General features: G+C 39.5%; 1 protein-coding gene and 4 long non-coding RNA genes across 6 annotated transcripts; 3 read left to right on the forward strand and 2 right to left on the reverse strand.

The window, feature by feature from the left end:
* Nucleotides 1–502: 502 nt before the first annotated feature.
* Nucleotides 503–20,410, reverse strand: LOC125199494 (uncharacterized). Its single transcript, XM_048097480.2, has 4 exons — nt 19,465–20,410; nt 18,542–18,613; nt 2,413–3,363; nt 503–1,949 (listed from the first exon to the last, which is right to left on the reverse strand). The coding sequence occupies exons 1-4, from the start codon at nt 20,387–20,389 to the stop codon at nt 595–597; spliced, it is 3,303 nt and encodes a 1,100-aa protein (XP_047953437.2). The 5' UTR covers nt 20,390–20,410; the 3' UTR covers nt 503–594.
* Nucleotides 4,010–5,441, reverse strand: LOC148923648 (uncharacterized). The gene is made up of 2 exons (XR_016132716.1): nt 4,715–5,441; nt 4,010–4,250 (listed from the first exon to the last, which is right to left on the reverse strand). It is a non-coding gene; the product is annotated as an uncharacterized LOC148923648 (long non-coding RNA).
* LOC148923649 (uncharacterized) lies at nt 5,905–6,949 on the forward strand. Its single transcript, XR_016132717.1, has 2 exons — nt 5,905–6,570; nt 6,653–6,949. It is a non-coding gene; the product is annotated as an uncharacterized LOC148923649 (long non-coding RNA).
* LOC148923650 (uncharacterized) lies at nt 15,193–16,740 on the forward strand. The gene is made up of 2 exons (XR_016132718.1): nt 15,193–16,361; nt 16,444–16,740. It is a non-coding gene; the product is annotated as an uncharacterized LOC148923650 (long non-coding RNA).
* Nucleotides 20,217–21,480, forward strand: LOC125199495 (uncharacterized). 2 transcript variants are annotated; one of them, XR_007172596.2, is made up of 2 exons: nt 20,217–20,358; nt 20,940–21,480. It is a non-coding gene; the product is annotated as an uncharacterized LOC125199495 (long non-coding RNA). The 2 variants fall into 2 exon arrangements; XR_007172595.2 differs by having other exon boundaries at nt 20,231–20,362.
* Nucleotides 21,481–23,526: the final 2,046 nt, after the last annotated feature.

Genomic DNA, 23,526 nt, shown 5'->3' on the forward strand with positions numbered 1-23,526 from the left:
TAATTATTACATGTAATAATCCTTCTTATTAAATACTGGTTTAATAAGGTTGTAACCATAATTAACTCTCATAATTATTCGCTAAGCTTCTCTCACAGCTCATTAAGTTTACAATTTTGCACAACTTTAATCCATTATTTCTCACTCACCGGGAATCGCATTTGAGAAAATGAATATACAACGGTCATCTACTCCGAACATAGATCGACTCTATATCATTTAATTTCACAAAATTAAATGTCTCGTTGAAATTATAATTGGTCAAAGTCCATTGACCGGCATAGATTCCAACATTGTTATCGTGTCATGTTGACCCGAAGTGGTTCGTGTTGTTAATGGGTTCGTATCGTGTTCATGTCTGAGGGTAGCGGGCCGTGTTCGTGTTCGTGTTTAGAGTTTTTTAACGGGTCGTGTTCGTGTTTGTTGTTACCGTATCGTGTCGTTATCGTGTCGACACGATAACGACACAACAAGCACAATTTGCCAACCCTACACTCATGGATAAGGAAGCAATGGATTGTAGAACACAACTTAGAAAGTTCAGCATAACATGCAAACAAATGTGACAAAACACAATAGCCATTATTCAAATTCTTATCTTCTTCTTTGTGGTGCTCGGCTTCTCATCTTTATCATGTAAAATCTGTAGATCCATTCCAACAACCATTTAGGCCTTCCATACCCAAGAGTCAGACCACCCACAATCAGACCGATTGCGAATCCACATCCATATCCGGAAACAACCGCCTGCCAACCGAATCCGTCTAGAATACCATAATCATCATCATGATCTTCTTCTTGCAGCATGACAGGAGGCGAAGGCTCTTCACATTTTCGTGTTAATGGAAATCCACACAGTCCAAAATTCCCAGCATATGATGTATTTTCAAACGTGGAAAACTGGCCATTGGATTGAGGTATCTTCCCTGAAAGATTATTCATGGAAAGGTTTATCACAGCAAGAAATGTGAGCTTTGTAAGCTCTGTTGGAATTTCCCCTTCCAATCGGTTTGAAGACAGGTCCAACGACTCGAGTTCTGCCACGTTTCCAAGAGATGCAGGTATACCTCCTGTGAGGCAGTTGTGAGACAGATTCAAATATATCAAGAAATTCAAATTTCCTATGGAGTTTGGGATACTGCCTGAAAATCTGTTGGATGACATGTCGATTGTTGTGAAGGTAGTCAAAAGATTCTCGTATTCTAGATCTGAACCTTTCACTGTTAATGTCAATGAATATCTATAAAATGAAACCCGTTCTTGATCTACTGGATGATTCTCTTGTACATCCATCATCCCTTTGAAATTCCTCAGATATCTTTGGGGCAGATTGCCAATGAATGCATTATGAGATATATCAAAAACTTGAAGCTTGGGGAATGGAAGCCTGGTTTTGGAAATGAGAGAAGAAATGGTACCACTAAAGTTGTTGGATCTCAATATGAGGACGCGAAGATCAGTGAAATTTCCGGTCCAAACTGGAAAGGTGTCTTGTATTCTGTTGTTTCCAATATCAAGAACCTGCAGACTTTGACAATTTGAAAGGGATTGGGGTAATGCTCCTTCCAACTTATTACCATTGAAATCGAGTAATTCAAGCATACATCCTTTTCGAAATATAGGTGGGATGAATCCTCTGATGCTGCAGTTGGATGCTGTGAAGGTGACAAGAGAAACAGACAAATTTCCAAAGGAAGCTGGAAGGACACCATTCATCATCGGATTGTTACTAATATCCAAGTAGCTTAAATTTGGGCAGTTTGATAAAGAAGAAAGAAATCCCAATTCTTGATTGGGAGATTCTGCTCCGGTCAGATTATTTTTACTGAGGACAAGGAATACCAGCTGGCTTAGATTACCGAAGTTGGGAATGGAACCCGTGAATGAGTTACTGCTCAAGTCAATAATGGAAACCCGAGAAGCATTGGTGATAGAGGTTGGAATTTCACCTGTCAATGTGAGTCTGTTAATTAGAAACATACCTATATACTTATTCAAAAGTAAGATCCAGGCATTGTACTGAAGAGAGGTCAAAATTAATAACAAAATTTTATAAAAAAAGCTGAAATTTTATGGGAGAAGTAAACTTAAAGATTCAAAATTATATTAGACCAATTGTAAGAGACAGATAAGTCAGATTATTTTATTCTGAAATCAAAGTAAGTTATCAAATCATATTTATCAAGCCGTTATCATAAAGAGACAGATAAGTCTAGTAAGTTTTCCAATTTGTTGTGAGACACATTGAAGTACTCAAGAAGCTCGAGGTGTTGCAGTGACTTAGGTATGAATCCAGAAAGACTGTTGTTATGCAAAAACAGCGTTTCTAAACTTATAATATCTCCCAAGGAATCAAAAATGCTTCCATCAAAATTGTTATCATTAAAAAATCAATCGAGCTAGGAATATTACCTGAAAATTGATTATACGAGAGGTCTAATATGTCTATTTCCTTCAAATCTCCAATAAGTGGTGGAAGCTCACCACTCAATTGGTTTGATTGCAACTCTAGATACACCAAATCCTTAAGACTCCAGAAGCTCAAAGGTATTGCCGAGTTCATCTTGTTCATCGCAAAGGAGATGCTTCTTAGGGTTTGAATTTCACCTAGGCATCCCGGGATCGAGCCAGTGAACAGATTCGCACTCATATTCAAGTCCCCCAGCATCCGGAGCTGACAGAGATCATTTGTGATTTTCCCCTCAAGTTGATTTTCTCCAAGCCTCAATACTTGGAGGTTTTCCAAGTTTCGAATAGTGGTTGGGATGGATCCGGTGAGTTTATTACCAGACAACTGCAAATTCAGCAAACTAGTTAAGTTTCCAATCTCAGAGGGAATGCCACCTCTAATGTCAGAGTATGTAGCCCTAATAACTTCAAGCGAATTCGAGAAGTTCCCGATCGAAGGAGGGAGAACTCCGGCCATTTCATAATTGAATGAAATTTCTAAGAATTTCAAAACGGGGCAGTTTGTTAGGGAAGATAGGAGTTCATTCGCTCCGGTGAGATTATTTTCCCAGAGGGCGAGCCTTTCGAGGTAGTGTAGGTTGGAGAAGGCGGGAACAGAGCCGGTGAATGAGTTTCTGTTGAGTTGCAAGCTAGTGAGCATGGTGGCATTGTTGATGGAGCTTGGGATTGTGCCGCTGAGTCGGTTTAAGAATAGAGTAAGATCCTCGAGATTGGGAAGTGTAGCCCCCATGTCTGGTGGGAGTGTTCCAGAAAAGAGATTTTGTTGAAGTTGTAATGCTTTCAATGTTGAGATGTTGAATATGGAAGATGGGATGGAGCCATTTAAATGGTCATTGAAGGCAACATGCAAACGCTCAAGGTTTGCTAGTTTACCTAGCTCTTCTGGCAGTTCACCTGCCATACAAATTTAGAACAACGATTTGGAAATATTACATAGAGTAATGATACAAAGTATGAATTAAAATAATAAAAAAACTGCACATAATATACACACACTACACAACAAACACTATGCACACACACTGCATACAAACATACACTACACATACTATACACTCACTGTGCACATTATAAAAAAAAAAATACTCAACACATTGCACACTCTACACACACGCTATACACAAAAGAAACACACTACATACTCTATATGTAAAATACACACATTCCACACAAATTACACACACTACGCACACTGCACATTAAATACACACACTGCGCCTACATCATTCACAAACTGAAATTTTAAATTTGGCTCGGTTTTACAGTTTTTCGGTTTGGTTCAGTTTAAACACTAGGCAAATTCAGTTTTTCAATTCAATTCAAATCGGATTGGAAAAAAAATCTAAAAACTAAAAAAAAAAAAATGGATGCTTGAAATGTGTGTAATTTGTTAAGTGTGTGAAATGTGTGTGGTATGTAGTATGTGAAATGTGTGTAGTGTGCGTAATGTGTGTGGTGTGTGAAAATGTCACGACCACAAACTTCCTAATGATAGTGACTGCATCTAAACGTGATTCAAAAGCACCTTAGAGTCAAGGGATGAAAAATAATCATGATTTAAAAGAAGAAGCCTAGGACAAAAGTCTCACAGGTGAAAGTGAAATGGGACAACATAAAGTCAGAGTGCGGTCTAGGTTCACAAATCCTTCTAACATAGAACCCTATTACAGCGGAAACGTCCAAGACAAGGCAGTATGTATGGAGACATACTACCCTGGGCTACCTATCGACTTATTCGAGGATTCATGCCCAACACCATCGCCTGCCCGTCCACGTTCAACCTGCACATTTAAAAAAAGAAACATGCAGGGCTGAGTATTTGATATACTCAGTGAGCACATTGCCAAAAACAGTTTTAATTTTAATTGTCAAGCCACAGTTGAGAGATTCACGGGGTTTTTATTTAAAAGGCCCGAGTCTCTAAATACTTTTCCTTTCATAAGAATTTTGATTGCGCAATCACGTATCATAGATATACCATATCTGATCATTGTGTGAACCGGGAATGTGGCCACATTCCACGACGGTCACTGGACCGGCCAACCCCTTTTGTTAGCTCACGGTCCCCTTATGTGTACACTAGTCCGAGTAGGGTTTGCGGCCCTACTGGGACCCGAATTCGATTTAACTTGAATTGGCATAGCCAAGCAGATAGGTAATCATAAAACAAAACATGGCATGACAACATACTTGAGCAAAGATTCACATTTTCATACTGGAATCACGTTTTGAAAGAAATGCCCACCTCAAAAACTTAAAGCTCCTTCCGTAATTTCCTTAACTTGGCCTTAGACGACGTTCGTAGACGCCCCTTTAGTAAACGACATAATATTTAATTAGACTTTGATAAAACAATTAAGCTTAAACGTGGATGCATCCTAAATGCGTGATCATTTTATTCTCTCTCTAAAATTTCTAGAAGAGTTCTAGAATTCTTGATTATTAATTAAATCAGCAGATTTAATTAAATTTGAGAAATTTATTCGCTTTACTAGAGGGTGTTACCTCCTAAGCCATTTATTTAAGTACTAAAAATTAGGCTCGAGGTCTATTCATCGTTAGCGTATCATAATTTCTTAAAATTAATCATTTGAGCACTCAAGCTAAAATCCGGAAAATTTAGACTTATCCTCGTGGAATTAATTAGCGGACTATTAATTTATTAAATCCATAACATAGAAAGGCCCATGATTTAATTAGGTTCCTTCTTTAATTTAACTAGTGGCCCAAATTAATTACTTACATAACTAGCCCATCTCATTAAATAAAAGAGGCCCAGAACAAGAAAATAAAGAGAGGCCCAAACCTTCTCCAAACCCATCGGTGTCTCTCCCTCAACAAATCACAAAATCCCCAATTCAACACACACAACCCTAATCCATTCTCCCTCCTCTCTCTCTCGGCGGTATCGCCTCATTCTGACCGCCACCGTCGACGCCTCTCGCCGGGATTATGGGCTCGATCTCTCAGCTGCTACACAGCACCGCCGCCCGAAGCCGGCCCTGGACCGGTGACAGCCGGTGTTGTTGCGTACGTGAGCTCAGCGAGGCAGCACCGCCGTCGCAGTCAGACACTCCGTAAGGCGGGGTTGTCGCCTGTGCTCCTCCGGCGCTCTCCGTTGAAAACGCGGAGGAGTTCTCGGCATCTCCGTCGCGCCAGCCAGTTCCGCCGTCGCCGCACGGCTGAGGCCTCGCCGCTTCCCGACGCGGTGGAACAGCCGTTACTGCCCCGGTTAGGGAGAAGGCGTCGCCTTTCCCTTCCTCCGGTTCCTCTCTATAAGCTAAGTTTTTGCTGCCTTCCTTTGCTTAGCTCAAATCGGGGTTTATTTAGCAACCTATGTAACAATCGATTCTTGACTATTGGTGATGTTCAAGCTTTGATCTTGTGGGAGTTTGATTGTTGAATCCATTAATTGAGTTTGTGGCAGAAGCTCTATATTGTGATTAATGGGGATTTCTTGAACTTGTTGGGATTTATTTGTTTGCTCACTGGAAAGAGCTTAACCCTTAAAAGAATTTGCTACAAAACTATAGCATAAAGGCAGCCTATCGTGCTTGTTTTATATTTATTGTGATTCCTAAGTTGTGGTGACTCTATATGATGGCATAAAAATGATGGGGAGGAAAGGGTGGAGGTGTATTACCTCTGAAAATTGAGGGAGTGGCTGACTTGCTGCTGCTCACTACTTGCTCTAGCCTCTAACTCTCTGTTTTTGCTGAATTTTGAAGTGTGGGTGAAAGGAGGTTGAATGTGTTGTGGAGGGTGTTTTATAGGCAGATTGTGTGTACTCTTGAGGCTTTAAAAGGCTGCTGCATTGTTTGCTGCCCTGCTGCAGAAAATATCACTTTTAGTGATCTCCTTGTCTCTCCTTCATGGCTGCAAAACTTGCATCTTTATGAGTAACTAGTACTAGTTATTAATTGGGGTTTGTTGGGATTTTGGCAGAGATTGAATCTGGACTCTTTGGCTCCTTGCTAGCTATTCTTTTGGTGGTTTATGGAGTATGTACTCGTGAGAAATAAATGGCTGTTGTGCAATAGTTGTTGCAGGGCTGACTTGCCTTCTATGGCAACTCCTTGGTCCTCTATAACTAAAGGAAATGTTGTTCCTTTCCTCAATTAATAGCCCCCTTTATTTTTCTTTTGTTTCCTAGTCACTAAACTTGTCTTTACTTATCTTGTAGGTGAGAGGAAAAGCATGGCTGCCTTGCGGCTGCCTTGAGACGTGGGTCAGCTGCCCTGAGTCTCCGTCGGCTGCCTGGGCTCGGCGACTGCACGGATATGGCGCGGTGGTAGTGCGGCGTGGGCTCGGGAAGAGAAGTCCAAGTGCAAGCTACCCTAGACTTTATTTCTTTGAGTTTTTTTGGTTCATTCAAGAGTATTGTAACATTAATATCCCATCTCATCCTTTTGTAAGACCATCATGAACTTCCAAAGAAACAAATTTTTGGGCATTATGTGGACCTTTTCTTTCGGGAACACTTGAATAGCATTCCTTTTTATTCCGCAGCGTACATTAGTTAGTTTAGTTCGTTTGATTATTTCTTTAACTTTTACTTTGCAATTAACACTATTAAGTTCATCAAAGGCTCGAGTTCCATTTATTTTCACGAAACAAGAGAACGATAGATTTCTAGTTCGACGTTAACATATATGAAAAGATAATAAAAGAAGCGGGTGCTACATTCTACCCTCCTTAAAGAAAATTTCGTCCCGAAATTTTGCTTATGTTACTCAAACAGTTCTGGGTACTTTTCTTTCATCTTGTCTTCCAATTCCCACGTAGCTTCCTCGTGACTATGATGTTTCCATAGAACTTTCACCGTTACAATAGATTTATTCCTCAATTCCTTGACCTTCCTATCCAAGATTGCCTCTGGCTTCTCTTCATAGCTTAAGTCTGGTTCCAACACCATCTCCTCTTGGTGGATTATATGGTTTGAGTCGAACACATATTTCCTCAATTGAGACACGTGAAAAACATTGTGCACGTTCCCGAAACTCGGTGGGAGTGCCAATCTGTACGCCACAGGACCAACTCCTTCTAGAATCTCGTAGGGTCCGATGAAACGTGGTCTTAGCTTGCCCTTGACGCCAAATCTCGTAATTCCTTTAGACGGAGATACTTTTAGGAAAACTTTGTCTCCCGCCTTGAACTGCAGGTCGGTTCGGCGAGCATCCGCATAAGACTTCTGCCTGTCTTGAGCTTCCTTGATTCTCTCACGGATTTGGCGGACGATCTCTATCATTTCCTCTACAGAATCTGGTCCAAGCGTCTTTCTCTCACCGACCTCATCCCAATAAAGTGGTGATCTACATTTCCTCCCATACAGTGCTTCATATGGGGCCATGTTTATAGTCGCCTGATAACTGTTATTGTAAGCAAACTCTATAAGTGGCAATACTGGCTCCCATTTTCCTCCGCGGTCGAGCACCACGGCTCTCAGCATATCTTCCAAGGTCTGGATCGTTACCGGTATTCCATGTAATCGTATGATCTCTTGCACATAGATCTGAGCTAGCTTGTCCGATCCGTAAGTGATACGTACTGGTACAAAGTGAGCGCTTTTGGTGAGGCGATCTATAATCACCCAAATAGCTGTATTTCCCCGTTGGGACTTTGGCAATCCTGTCACGAAATCCATCGCAATGTGCTCCCATTTCCACTCGGGAATTTCCAGGGGTTGCAATTTCCCATAGGGTCGTTGATGTAGAGCCTTCACTTGTTGACATGCTAGGCACCTTTCTACAAACGACGCTATGCTCCTCTTCATGCCATCCCACCAAAAATGCTTCTTCATATCTTGATACATTTTCGTACCTCCTGGGTGGGCGGTATAGGGTGTCTCATGCGCTTCGCTCATGATCTCATTCCTGAGAGTCTCGTCATTGGGCACACATATTCTTCCTTCAAACGTGAGGGCGTTATCTGCTTCTTCGCGGTAACTCACCTCTTTTCCCGTCCTCACTTTAAGTCGAATTTTCTCTAATGTTTCATCACTCCTCTGAGCCTCAACAATTCTGGCTCTTAAGTCTGGTTCAATCACTAGAGTGGCGATCCTACTTTCCACCGTCTCTGGTGCTCCCACTATTTCTAGCCGCATCTTGGAAAATTCTCGTATGAGCTCCTCATTCTGTGTGAGGAAAGTGGCCACTTGGGGAATGGTCTTCCTGCTCAAGGCATCTGCCACTACATTAGCCTTGCCTGGGTGGTAATTTATGCCACAGTCATAATCCTTGACTAATTCGAGCCATCTACGTTGTCGCATATTTAAATCCTTCTGCTCGAAAAAGTACTTAAGGCTCTTGTGGTCCGTGAAGATCTCACATCGAACTCCGTAGAGATGATGTCTCCAAATCTTCAAGGCATGTACCACTGCCGCTAGTTCCAAATCATGAGTGGGGTAGTTTAACTCGTGTGGCCTGAGTTGGCGTGACGCGTATGCGATCACCTTGCCATTCTGCATCAATACGCATCCAAGTCCGACTTTTGAAGCATCGGTGTACACTACATAGCCTGCTTCTGGTGCTGGCACGGCTAGGATTGGTGCGGTGGTCAATTTTTCTTTTAATAATTGGAAACTTGCTTCACACTCCGGCGTCCAATTGACCTTAGCTCCTTTCTTGAGCTGTTGAGTCATTGGTCTGGCTATTTTAGAAAATCCTTCGATGAACCTCCGATAATATCCAGCCAAACCTAAGAAACTTCGAATTTCACTCGGTGTTGTCGGTGACTGCCAGCGTTGTACTGCCTCCACCTTGGCAGGGTCCACTCGGATCCCATCTGCCGTTACTATGTGTCCGAGGAAATTCACCTCGTTGAGCCAGAACTCACACTTGCTAAACTTAGCATAGAGCTTCTCGGCTCTCAACGTCTCTAAGGTGGTTCTCAGATGTTCCTCGTGTTCCTTCTCGTTCTTCGAGTAGATGAGTACATCGTCTATAAAGACTAGGACGAACTTGTCCAAGTATGGGTGGAACACGCGGTTCATTAAGTCCATGAATACTGCCGGGGCATTTGTGAGTCCGAATGGCATTACAGTGAATTCGTAATGGCCGTATCTGGTGCGGAATGCTGTCTTGGGTACATCGTCATGTCGGACTTTCAGTTGGTGATAACCTGATCTCAAGTCCATTTTCGAGAATACACCAGCCCCTCGAAGTTGGTCAAACAGGTCGTCAATCCTTGGTAGAGGGTACTTGTTTTTGAGCGTCAGTTTGTTCAACTCTCGGTAGTCGATACACATTCTTAATGTTCCGTCCTTCTTCTTCACGAAGAGCACTGGTGCGCCCCATGGTGACACACTAGGTCGGATGAAGCCTAGGTCTAGTAACTCCTGTAGCTGTATTTTGAGTTCTTCTAACTCTTTAGGTGCCATTCTGTATGGTGCCTTCGATACTGGGGCCGATCCTGGTTCGAGATCAATTGTGAATTCTAATTGCCTGTCTGGCGGCAATCCAGGTAGTGCGTCTGGGAAGACATCTGGGAATTCTCGTACCACTGCTACATCTTCAATCTTACGGTCCTCTTTCTCTTCTCCATTCAGGTAAACGAGGTATGCCGGGTATCCTTTCCTTATCATAGTGGTTGCTTGTAGTGCAGAAATTATGGACTTTCGTCGCCTCGTGGAGATTCCGTGGAAGATTGTGGGTTCCCTTCCTGGGTATTGCAGAGAGATCTGGCTTTCCTTACAAAGAATGGTAGCGTAGTTTTCGGCTAACCAATCTATTCCCAATATGATGTCGACGCTCCACATCAACATCACATGCAAATTGTGAGCCACTAACTTAAGGGTTTCCATAGTGAATTCTACGTTCGAGCAAGTTCGTGAGATATCTATAAGGCCTCCTATGGGTGAGGACACCTTCATCTTATGTTCATTTCATCAGTAAGCAATTCTAAAGTATCCACGCAAGGTGCTGACATGGAAGAATGGCAATAGGTATGTCGGGGAGAGTTCCCATACTTGCTAAATTGCTCTTGGTTCCCTACTCAATCTTAGACTGCTTCTGCCTCGGTGCAGTAATTATAGCCTGAGTGGGAAACCTTTGGCGTAGCTGCCGCTGGTGATATGGTGCTGGGGGGTGAGACTGGGACTGCCTTTCTTCTCGGCTCAGCTTGAAGTGCCCGCAGCTACGAACGCTACCCTTGATTGTCCTGCCGCCCTCCTGTCCTAGTATTCTTGTTCGGCATTCCCTGGAGAAATGTCTGCTTCTGCCACAATTAAGGCATCTGTGTGTCCTAACTCTGCACTCTCCACGGTGGTTCCATCTGTGTGCTATTGCTTCTTATTCTCATTTGAAGTACGTTTCCATTTTCCCGATCGTTCCTTCATTCATTGGTTTTATTGCGCCATATCTCAGACGATTTTCCTCTTGTCGAAGACATCCTTCATTAAAACGTAATCTGTGAGAGTGTTCATATTTTCACTAGATTTCGTTACCTAACGATGATCTTGATCTCCATTTCCTCGTGGCTCTCCTAGTTCACTTTGTTATTTGTGCCCCAAACGATTAATCACTTAGATAAATAAGTCGTGTGCAACGAAAAGTCATTAGGTCTGTACGTATATAAGATTCCTTTACATTTCTCTTTTTGTGGCCTATATTCCATGCATATAGCGTAACGATCCATCCCATAGCAGCTCGTGACCGGCGGCACACAAGTGCGAAAAGTCCAAACAACTATGCCCTTCGTGATTGCCTTGTACTAAGAACTCGATGATTAATCAAACAGTCTTAACTTGGATAGGTACTGATGTCACCTAGAAGAAGCATGACTGCAAATTTCTTTTATTGAAAGGACTATAGAATATCCAAAGGGATAAGAATAACATCTCTTGCTCGACTGTTGTGAATTTTCATCATCAATTTGCAACAATTGATTTTTTTTGAAAGAAAGAACTGGGTTCAATTGAACTCATCGTGTCAATTCAAAAAAAACTAGGCGGCCCCAATGGTTTTAGATAAACCCATCGAATTTGAAAACTCACTTCTGATGGGAGCTTGAAAGAACATGGGGTAGGTCATGAGAATAAGATGATACTGTATGAACTCTCAATTTCCATAGTAGGCTTGTCAAATAAGATGGTTAAATTGTCCGTTCAAATTGACTAAATCCGGACATCAAGGATGATGATTTCAACATGTCAAGACCTCAGATGATTAGTCGCAAGAGGGTTTAGAAATGTAAACAATTGCCATGGATTAACGTTGATCATGGTTCACCAACATTATAATGTGGAAATCATGGAAATACATCAATGGATTCACAGGTAGCGACCAAAGTGAAAGAAATATTTTTGGAAAAGTCAACTATCATCAAGGAAAATGCAATACATTAGCCTTAACTTAGTGTTTCAGAAAGAAATCCTGAGCTTGAAACAATGCATGTAGTGGAACTGGGCAAAACAAATTCACCCATATAAGAACGAAATAGTCACAATATGGTTGCCAAATAAGGAGGTGAACAAAAGTTCTATGGCACATGCCATTCTCTGAGGAGAAATGTCTGAACAATAAGCAACTTAAGGGTGAAGTTATATCGTTAGAGTTAAAGAAACCAGGATATTGATCTTATAAATGATGGGTCGTAGGAGACAACAACCAACAAAGATAATTGGGAACATATGAGTTCTTCTGAATTTAGGATTTGAAAGTGAGTCACCACTTTCGTTGAAGAAAAAAAAATGATAGCGACTTATTACTTGTAAAAACATGAGTCAATCAAAAGTCTTAAATAGACGGCAATACACCCTTGTTAAGGATGTTCAAAATGAGATTATTTTGAAGGGCATGGTCGTAAGCAACTTTAGAATCGAAGGTTTATGACCGGAGCTTAAGAAGTCAACATTTTACATTTTCTGAATAATGAGCTCAACTACTATAGCCAACAAACTAGAAGAGAGTCACAACTTTCATAGGAAAGGAAAAAGTGAGGCATTACTTGCATAAATGCGAGTCAATCTGGAGTCTAAAGTAGACGAGGGCATTTTCATTAAGGAGGTTCATAGAAAGATATCGATGGGAATCCAAGTAAGTACTGTTTACCATAATCATCTGTTCCAGTTATGTGACACTTTCTTGTTTGTTCTTTCGGAGCTCGAACATGATCAGAGCGTTTTAGGAAACCATACATTTCAAGCTAGGATTCTTGGTGTTATAACTAATAACTGCCGTTGAAGGTCATATTTTCATAATGTTCCCGATAATTCAGGACGGTCATTCTCGTAAAACATTGCACTCTCCATCGTGCTTCACAACGTGCTATAAGCATTGTTTCTAGATCGCGTAGCCTCCTTGACTTGCTACGCAAGACTGGATCACTTAATTAGATCGTATGTACGATATCTTTTCGTGTAAGGATACACCTCCTTTACTGGATCGAGGGTACGCTCATTTCGGTTATGATTGAGATCATGAAGACAAAGGGAACTTCATGTTGTTCACATCATTTAAAACGTTCAACAGACGCCCATGTGCCGTAGGTAGTTTCTCGTATCTCGTGTGATCGTTACCATCTAAGAATAGATGGGTTATTTATAAATTGTTAGGTTCATTCTTGTAAATTTGGAATTGTTCCAATTACAACATCATGGATCGTGGTCTCGTCAAGACATATGGTAGAGGAAAAGGTGTGGGTTCCACTTTTAGACCCATTCACCTATATTTCCTCATTTTTAAAACAAAATTAGGATTTTGCCCTAACTTGCATATACTTGTTCGTTTTATCGCTTAGGAAAGCGGAAAGGAAGTCATCAACTTGTATCACTGTTCAAGAGCGTTCAGCCTAATGTACTTCTTAGGCATACTATGTTCGCATGCATTAGTCATTTCGTAACTTTCTAAAAATTCTTAATCTATCATACTTCACATAATCGAGCATGCGTAATTAATAATACTTTAGCATTTGTCTCAAGACATCCTTATGCTTCACATTTTAAATTTGAAATTCCATAGTTCATAGGAAAATTGGAATTTACATGCTTTTCCTTGAAAACCTTCAATGTTTTCACAATATCTTCAGAAAGAAATCATTTTTCCTTTTATCAAGAGTTCTTTCATGAATAACTGAAAATTTTCTGGTAAGAACTTCTTTCTTACCTCATTGCTGCAGTTGAACGTGACGAGTCGAGGTGTTGGGTCCCTTTAAGCTTTCCATTTTAGTACTATTCTAGTCTAGTACTATCATTCTAGACTAAGGCTTGAAAAGAAGGTTCTTGGGTCCAGAGCGAAAGAACGTTGCTCTGATACCACTCTGTCACGACCACAAACTTCCTAATGATAGTGACTGCATCTAAACGTGATTCAAAAGCACCTTAGAGTCAAGGGATGAAAAATAATCATGATTTAAAAGAAGAAGCCTAGGACAAAAGTCTCACAGGTGAAAGTGAAATGGGACAACATAAAGTCAGAGTGCGGTCTAGGTTCACAAATCCTTCTAACATAGAACCCTATTACAGCGGAAACGTCCAAGACAAGGCAGTATGTATGGAGACATACTACCCTGGGCTACCTATCGACTTATTCGAGGATTCATGCCCAACACCATCGCCTGCCCGTCCACGTTCAACCTGCACATTTAAAAAAAGAAACATGCAGGGCTGAGTATTTGATATACTCAGTGAGCACATTGCCAAAAACAGTTTTAATTTTAATTGTCAAGCCACAGTTGAGAGATTCACGGGGTTTTTATTTAAAAGGCCCGAGTCTCTAAATACTTTTCCTTTCATAAGAATTTTGATTGCGCAATCACGTATCATAGATATACCATATCTGATCATTGTGTGAACCGGGAATGTGGCCACATTCCACGACGGTCACTGGACCGGCCAACCCCTTTTGTTAGCTCACGGTCCCCTTATGTGTACACTAGTCCGAGTAGGGTTTGCGGCCCTACTGGGACCCGAATTCGATTTAACTTGAATTGGCATAGCCAAGCAGATAGGTAATCATAAAACAAAACATGGCATGACAACATACTTGAGCAAAGATTCACATTTTCATACTGGAATCACGTTTTGAAAGAAATGCCCACCTCAAAAACTTAAAGCTCCTTCCGTAATTTCCTTAACTTGGCCTTAGACGACGTTCGTAGACGCCCCTTTAGTAAACGACATAATATTTAATTAGACTTTGATAAAACAATTAAGCTTAAACGTGGATGCATCCTAAATGCGTGATCATTTTATTCTCTCTCTAAAATTTCTAGAAGAGTTCTAGAATTCTTGATTATTAATTAAATCAGCAGATTTAATTAAATTTGAGAAATTTATTCGCTTTACTAGAGGGTGTTACCTCCTAAGCCATTTATTTAAGTACTAAAAATTAGGCTCGAGGTCTATTCATCGTTAGCGTATCATAATTTCTTAAAATTAATCATTTGAGCACTCAAGCTAAAATCCGGAAAATTTAGACTTATCCTCGTGGAATTAATTAGCGGACTATTAATTTATTAAATCCATAACATAGAAAGGCCCATGATTTAATTAGGTTCCTTCTTTAATTTAACTAGTGGCCCAAATTAATTACTTACATAACTAGCCCATCTCATTAAATAAAAGAGGCCCAGAACAAGAAAATAAAGAGAGGCCCAAACCTTCTCCAAACCCATCGGTGTCTCTCCCTCAACAAATCACAAAATCCCCAATTCAACACACACAACCCTAATCCATTCTCCCTCCTCTCTCTCTCGGCGGTATCGCCTCATTCTGACCGCCACCGTCGACGCCTCTCGCCGGGATTATGGGCTCGATCTCTCAGCTGCTACACAGCACCGCCGCCCGAAGCCGGCCCTGGACCGGTGACAGCCGGTGTTGTTGCGTACGTGAGCTCAGCGAGGCAGCACCGCCGTCGCAGTCAGACACTCCGTAAGGCGGGGTTGTCGCCTGTGCTCCTCCGGCGCTCTCCGTTGAAAACGCGGAGGAGTTCTCGGCATCTCCGTCGCGCCAGCCAGTTCCGCCGTCGCCGCACGGCTGAGGCCTCGCCGCTTCCCGACGCGGTGGAACAGCCGTTACTGCCCCGGTTAGGGAGAAGGCGTCGCCTTTCCCTTCCTCCGGTTCCTCTCTATAAGCTAAGTTTTTGCTGCCTTCCTTTGCTTAGCTCAAATCGGGGTTTATTTAGCAACCTATGTAACAATCGATTCTTGACTATTGGTGATGTTCAAGCTTTGATCTTGTGGGAGTTTGATTGTTGAATCCATTAATTGAGTTTGTGGCAGAAGCTCTATATTGTGATTAATGGGGATTTCTTGAACTTGTTGGGATTTATTTGTTTGCTCACTGGAAAGAGCTTAACCCTTAAAAGAATTTGCTACAAAACTATAGCATAAAGGCAGCCTATCGTGCTTGTTTTATATTTATTGTGATTCCTAAGTTGTGGTGACTCTATATGATGGCATAAAAATGATGGGGAGGAAAGGGTGGAGGTGTATTACCTCTGAAAATTGAGGGAGTGGCTGACTTGCTGCTGCTCACTACTTGCTCTAGCCTCTAACTCTCTGTTTTTGCTGAATTTTGAAGTGTGGGTGAAAGGAGGTTGAATGTGTTGTGGAGGGTGTTTTATAGGCAGATTGTGTGTACTCTTGAGGCTTTAAAAGGCTGCTGCATTGTTTGCTGCCCTGCTGCAGAAAATATCACTTTTAGTGATCTCCTTGTCTCTCCTTCATGGCTGCAAAACTTGCATCTTTATGAGTAACTAGTACTAGTTATTAATTGGGGTTTGTTGGGATTTTGGCAGAGATTGAATCTGGACTCTTTGGCTCCTTGCTAGCTATTCTTTTGGTGGTTTATGGAGTATGTACTCGTGAGAAATAAATGGCTGTTGTGCAATAGTTGTTGCAGGGCTGACTTGCCTTCTATGGCAACTCCTTGGTCCTCTATAACTAAAGGAAATGTTGTTCCTTTCCTCAATTAATAGCCCCCTTTATTTTTCTTTTGTTTCCTAGTCACTAAACTTGTCTTTACTTATCTTGTAGGTGAGAGGAAAAGCATGGCTGCCTTGCGGCTGCCTTGAGACGTGGGTCAGCTGCCCTGAGTCTCCGTCGGCTGCCTGGGCTCGGCGACTGCACGGATATGGCGCGGTGGTAGTGCGGCGTGGGCTCGGGAAGAGAAGTCCAAGTGCAAGCTACCCTAGACTTTATTTCTTTGAGTTTTTTTGGTTCATTCAAGAGTATTGTAACATTAATATCCCATCTCATCCTTTTGTAAGACCATCATGAACTTCCAAAGAAACAAATTTTTGGGCATTATGTGGACCTTTTCTTTCGGGAACACTTGAATAGCATTCCTTTTTATTCCGCAGCGTACATTAGTTAGTTTAGTTCGTTTGATTATTTCTTTAACTTTTACTTTGCAATTAACACTATTAAGTTCATCAAAGGCTCGAGTTCCATTTATTTTCACGAAACAAGAGAACGATAGATTTCTAGTTCGACGTTAACATATATGAAAAGATAATAAAAGAAGCGGGTGCTACAGAAAATATGTGTAGTGTGTGAAATGTGTGTAGTGTCTGTAGGTGTCAAAATGTGTGTAGTGTGTGAAAAGTATATAGTGTGTGAAATTTGTGTATTGTGCGAACTGTGTAGTGTTTGAAATGTGAAATGTCTGTAGTGTGTGTACTGTGTGAAATATTTGTATAATGTGTGTAGCGTGTGAAATATTTGTAGAGTGCATGTAGTGTGTAAAGTGCGTCTAGACTGTAGTACTATATTCAGAAAATGGATGCTACATTCCACTAACTCAATCCACACACATTTTAATATAAAATCAATATAAAAAAGTAAGACTCACCTTCCACTAACTTTTTCTACCACTTTCTTTTACAAAATCAAAAATTTCTTAAAACTTGAGGAAATGAGACATTTATTAATGCACGGAGGGAGTAATAGACTTTTGGATTCGAGCAAAAAATGTCTAAGTTGGTTCCTAGTTACAAGTAAAAATTGTCTAGATTAACTAGCTAATCTCGACACGACTATCAATTTTAAATTGAAATGCTTTTACACACGAGTCAAAACCGTCAACAGAAAAAATGAAAATACTCCGTGCAACGAGCCTAAATTTTCAATGAAGAAAAATGAAAAGCTCCATGATACTCCTAAATACGATTATAAACTATTCATCAAATTGAAGACTATTTCGAGTTACGTACTCCCTCCGTCCACAAAAAATAGACAAAGTTATGAATGACACGATTTTAATGTATAGTTGGTAAAGTAAGAGAGAGATATGAAAAAGTAATAGAGGGATGGAAAAGGTAATGGAATGAGTGTTAGTGGATTGTGGGGTCCACATTCAGAATGATGTGTATGGTTAGTATTGGTTGAAAATTTCCCATTTTTAGAGCATTCACAATAGGTAGGACTAACCAATAGCTTTGCACTAGGACAAACCAAAAACACCTCCTGCCACATCACTAGGACTAACCACAGTACAATAATTACCTAGCACTAGGACTAGCCGACGCCCTAGCCAATAAAACAAATTCACAGATTCGCAAATACATAGTAAAAATTCAACACGAATACGGACGGAAGAGAAACTCGTTAATACAACAACGAGACGTATATATAGAGTTTTAAAAAAATTTAGAAAAAAACGTTAGGATCGCTCACCAATCGCGTGTCCACAATAGCAGACGAGCGATCGGCTAACGCCCTCCCCTGACGGATGACCGCTCGTCCTACTCGCTCGTCCGTCGCCAGCTCACCGACTCCAATAGTGGACGAGCGCGACGGACGAGCCGTTAGTCGGTCGCTCGTCCATCTGTTCGTTCGCTATTGCGGATGCTCTTAGACTTGGTACAAAGTTGGTGGATACCCCTAAATGGCAAAAACAGTCTATTTTTTTTGGATGGAGGGAGTAAAAATATTTCTGATACTTAACTTGAGGATATGAATAGATTTAATTAATGAAATTATAGATATATATTCGTATCATATTTTTAGAGATATCTAGTACGATTAGAACTATGTTTTCCCTATATAAAGAGTATGAAAATATTTCTGATACTTAACTTGAGGATATGAATAGATTTAATTAATGAAATTTGTAATGCGACAGAAAACATACCTTCCAGCTGATTTAAAGAGAGTCCTAGAGTTTTGAGGTATGTAAGATTTCCGATTTCCTTTGGTATGGGACCTATATTTTAAGTCCACACATATATCAAGACTTTATAAGGTTTACGTACAGAAGATGAAAATAATCAATTAAACACAGAATTTAATTAGCTATATATACAACTTTCAATCAAATATTAGGGTCATATATAAGATACAGTTAATGAATTCGAGCAAAAAACTATATGAGGTCTTTATGTTAAAAAGACACACCTAAATTACCGTGTATTATATATGAACTCATAAGCAAATTATAACCCAATCATTAATTTATCAATTATGAACTATTCATCAAAGGATGTGTTAAAATGACAACCACTCTTAAAATAACACTATACCACCATTTCTAGCCAATCATTTGTACACGTGGACGAATAATCAGCTGTCATGTGGAAATCATAAAAAAATCGCAAGGGTAAATTTACACGGACGGCAACATCCAATACTCTAGACTGCAATATCCAATACTCTAGACTGCAAGGTGACGCGGCCTGCAATATCCAATACGCTAGACTGCAATCTATAGATTGTTGTAGATTGCTGTCTAGCGTTTATACTATTGCAGTCTAGCATGATGTCACATTGTCATTTTAAGAGTGTTGTTATTTTAACGCACCCCCATAATAAATTGCAGAAATATAGAATTCTAAAAATCTTATTTTTATCATAGCTTATTCAAATTAATCTTAATAAAGATAGATTAATGAATTAGGTATAATTAGGTTAAAGCTCTAACATATCATTAATCAATTATCATATTATTAACATTACTAGGTGTTCAAATAAATCCAAGTATAAAATGAAACATCAATTTCAAAGCATTTAATATATTACTAAAAAATATGACATGTGCCGACAAGAAGACAGCCATACCTGTTAACCGGTTGGTCGAGAATGATATAACCTTGAGCTTGCTCAAACTCCCAATTTCAATTGGTACACTGCCACTTAACTCATTACTACTTAACCAAATCTCTTCCAGCTCTTTGCATTTTCCAATATTTGGTGGAATCCTCCCTAACAACTGGTTGTTATCCATTATAATTCTTTTGAGTTTTGGATTTTCATTACCACACATATCATTTGGTATCTCACCACTTAAACCATTAAGTTTCATATTCAAATACACCAAAGAAGAAATATTGAAGATGCCACGAGGCAAAGTGCCCATGAACATATTCCCTCTCAAATTCAACCATTCTAGTGAAGAAAAATTGGCAATCTCTTTCGGAACATATCCTTCAAGAAAATTGTTTCCGAGCTCCAAAGTTAGCAAAGTGGAAGCATTGAACAAAGAAGGAGGGATTGTCCCAAAGAAGGAGTTGTTATTGAGACGGACATGTTGGAGTTGAGATAAAGATCCTAACCACGGCGGGATTTCTCCGGTGAGGTTGTTAAATCCCGCGTTTATCGTCCTCAAACGACGTAGTTTGGAGAGGTGGGAGGGTATGGGGCCGGTGAAGTTGTTGGAGCTGATGTCGAGGGATCGGAGAAACATTAGGTTTCCGAGATGCGGAGGGAGGGTTCCGTGGAGGGCGAAGCCGGAGATGTTGAGGGCGGTGACACGTTGGTGGCGGGGCCCGCATGAGACACCGGTCCATTCGCAGATGGAGGTGTTGGTGGACCAGTTGTTGAGGGAATTAGGGTTTTGTGTGAGGGAATTTCTGAAGATAATTAGGGATTGTTGATCAGTGGAGTAGTTGGGAGTTGTTTGGGTTGAGGAGAGGGTCAAGGAATTTAGAATGAAAAGTGCAAGGGAAAGAGAAAGTAAGTAAGTCTCCATTCTAATTCTTTTCATTGATGAATGATTAGATTGTGTATGTTTGAAAAGTGAGTGATTTTTTTGTTGATATTTATGAATATTTGGTAGTGTGTGTACATGCAAAGAGAAAGTAAGTCCCCCTCTAGTCCCCACTAAATGTTCCACATTCGACTGACGAAGGTTTAAAGAAATTGTTTAACTCTGTTAGTAAAAGTGGGTATAAAAAGTTAATGAAAATGAGTCTTACTTTTATATATTTTGTATTAGTTTTTTCATAATAAAATATGAGTTAAAATGAAATAGTAAAATAAAAGGTCTATTATCAGAAAACAGTAAAAATGAAATAAGACATTTATTGGGACCATCCAAATAAGAAAATATGTGATATTTAATATAGATTGAAGGGAGAGGGATATGATGTTAATGGAAAGGTAGATGACAAAACAAGTTGACCGTGAGGACCACGTCGACGTTTTTAGTTATAATTCCTTGCTCATCGGTGGAAAATTAAATGCATATTTATTTGTCATGCATTTACTATTTTTCAAATTAGACCTTTTTTTATCCATCTCTTAATTAATTGCAGTTATCGGCGTCGAGAGTGGACGATGGGAACGCAGAAAATTAAGACTTAACTCATTTAAGTCAATCAATTGATTTTCCTCTGCATACTTTAATTCTACGTACACATTAAAAGTAAGATGGCGTAGTGGACATGTAAGTATTGTTTTTGGACCAAAACACACTCAGCCACAAGTTTAGTTCTTGGATTTTCATTTATAACTGTCGCATATTTTTTTATCCATCAAAATTATCTACTCCCTCCGTCCTACAATGAATCACTCATATTGTGTACACAGATTTAAAAATGTAAAGAATAGTGGAATGAAAAAGTTAGTGGAATACGAGGTCAACTTTTTTATATTGCTTTTATATTAAAATGTGAGTGATGTGAGTTAGTGCAATATGAGATCTACTTACCATTTATGGTAAAAATGAAGTATGACTCTTATTGGGGGACGGACCAAAATAACAAAGTGTGACTCTTATTGCGGGACGGAGGGAATACTATTTTCGATGTTCTAGAATGTTTATCACTTGTTTCATTTTCTGTTCTTCTAACAAAATTTGTCACGTTTTACATTTACCAATTTTGGTAGTGGGACGACCCTACATCCCACCCACTAACTCATTCCTACTCATAGTTTATATATAAACTAATATAGTACTCCATAAAAGTAGAATCTATATTCCACTAAATGTTTCAACTCAGTTTTTATTATATTTCTTAAAACTCATGCTGGATCAAAATTGACAAATTTTGTTGGACGATCATAAAGAATCACAAATTAGGACACAAAAACAAGCGCGCGTTTCTAAGTTGAGGATAATTTATTATAATTATATTTTTTAGGACACTTTTACTTTTGGCCAGAACACCAACAATAAAGGCACTTTATAAAACATTGATATAATAAAAAATATAAATTAATATTATTAATAGCGTTAAAATATCCTTAGCCATTTTTTTATTGCACTAATTATTACCGTAACACGTACAACCTCTGATTAAAATAAACTACAGTAACACTCAGAGTCTCAGACTATGTCCAAGAAAATGCAATTCATTACTATCCGGAATATAATGATTATTAGATGTGAATCTAGACTAGAAATTCGTACTAATTATCTGAAAAATCCGGTCAAATGATGACAAAAGGTTGATAGTTAAAAAAAAAAAATTGAGTCCGTCTTATCATAACCTTTTAGTCATCAGATCGCCAACCAAGAATTCTCTTTTTATCTTGAGCTTCACCACTGTAAAATTTTGACCTTTCATGGAAAGTGTATGACTTAATAAGGTCATGCTATCCTCGTCCACATAGAGGTCAAGTGGCTGAAGGCTTAAGCGCCTACCAAATTTTAGTGCAAAAGCCTCTATTTTGGTCACACTCAACTAAAATTAAAAATGAGTTTAATCGGTAGATAGTTCACATGTGAATCGATCTGTTGTTCACATGCGAATCGACCGGTTCATCCGGTTCAAAATGGCTCTTTATATAGATCATTGGTTTATTAATGCAAGCTAGAATTAACCAAGCACGGTTTGTAGCTAAACCATATGTCCTGGCGGCCGCGGTCCAGTTATTAAATACTTCATCCGTCCCACCCTAATTGACACATTTTGTTTTTTGGAATGTCGCACTTTAATGACATATTTTTAAATATAGAAACATCACCCTCGATTTCTAATTTTTCTCATTCTTACTTTATCTTCTGTCAACATAACTAACAAAATAACACTGTGTTAAATCTCATGTCAAAAGGGAAATATTCCACTTAGGACGGGACAAAGGGCATAATTGTTTTTATGGTATAGGTTAAAAAAATCACATGCAAATTATGCAATTGGCCGGCAAGATATTAGAAAATCACATGGAAGGCGTCGTAGTCGTTTTCAATTGATTGGAACAAATTCGTGCATACATACAACTTGATAATGGAGTCAATCATAACATATTTTAAATATTGCATTTAATAAGTTGACTTAAGTCCACCTTTCGTTAGGTCAATTTATTCTGTATTTTACTGTTTCCCTTAATTTTATTTTGTAGATATTTGTGAATTCTCGATTATATCCAGGAGTTAGAAGTGGAAGAAGGGAGTTACAATGCATGAAAATATTTTATGGAGTAATTTTTATTTGTTTGAAAAATGTTTATTAAAGGTGGAAGAAGGGAGTCTATGATGTACTATCAAATTAGTTAAGGTTGGCATCTGAAAATGATTTTCACAGTATTCATATGGCGTGTAAAACCTTCCTACAAACACTGAACAACCTAAAACTAAATTTAGAAAATTCCAAAAAATTAATAAAATCATAATAATACTCACAAATTGACGTTTTCTCCTTTTAAACGAACTCGGTTGGCCAAACTAGAGCTTGATTTCTAGGGCAGTTTGGAAAATCATCTGCGAAATTTACGGAATTCTAACTTGAATTTTAGCGGAAAACTGCATTTAGTGAAATATGAAATACTAATATTTAGGTCCATGAAGTAACTCGAACAAAATTTAAGTCATCATATTGTCTTTAGCAAAAATATCCCCTGCATAATTAAATTCTACATGTGCAAGCACAATTTTTGGACCCAAACACACTCATCCACAAG

The sequence above is a fragment of the Salvia hispanica genome, chromosome 6, assembly GCF_029641045.1.
Source record: "Salvia hispanica isolate PSC_SH4W2 chromosome 6, Shi_PSC_v1, whole genome shotgun sequence".
Classification (NCBI taxonomy): domain Eukaryota; kingdom Viridiplantae; phylum Streptophyta; class Magnoliopsida; order Lamiales; family Lamiaceae; genus Salvia; species Salvia hispanica.

Bases quoted from the DNA above. Each gene is read 5' to 3' on its own strand.
- LOC125199494 (XM_048097480.2), bottom strand. From the start codon at position 20,389: ATGAAAAGAATTAGAATGGAGACTTACTTACTTTCTCTTTCCCTTGCA. The intron at 18,614-19,464 runs GTATGGCTGTCT...CTTAAAATATAG, and splicing joins CTCGACCAACCGGTTAACAG to GTCCCATACCAAAGGAAATC. The intron at 3,364-18,541 runs GTATGTTTTCTG...TTTGTATGGCAG, and splicing joins CTCTTTAAATCAGCTGGAAG to GTGAACTGCCAGAAGAGCTA.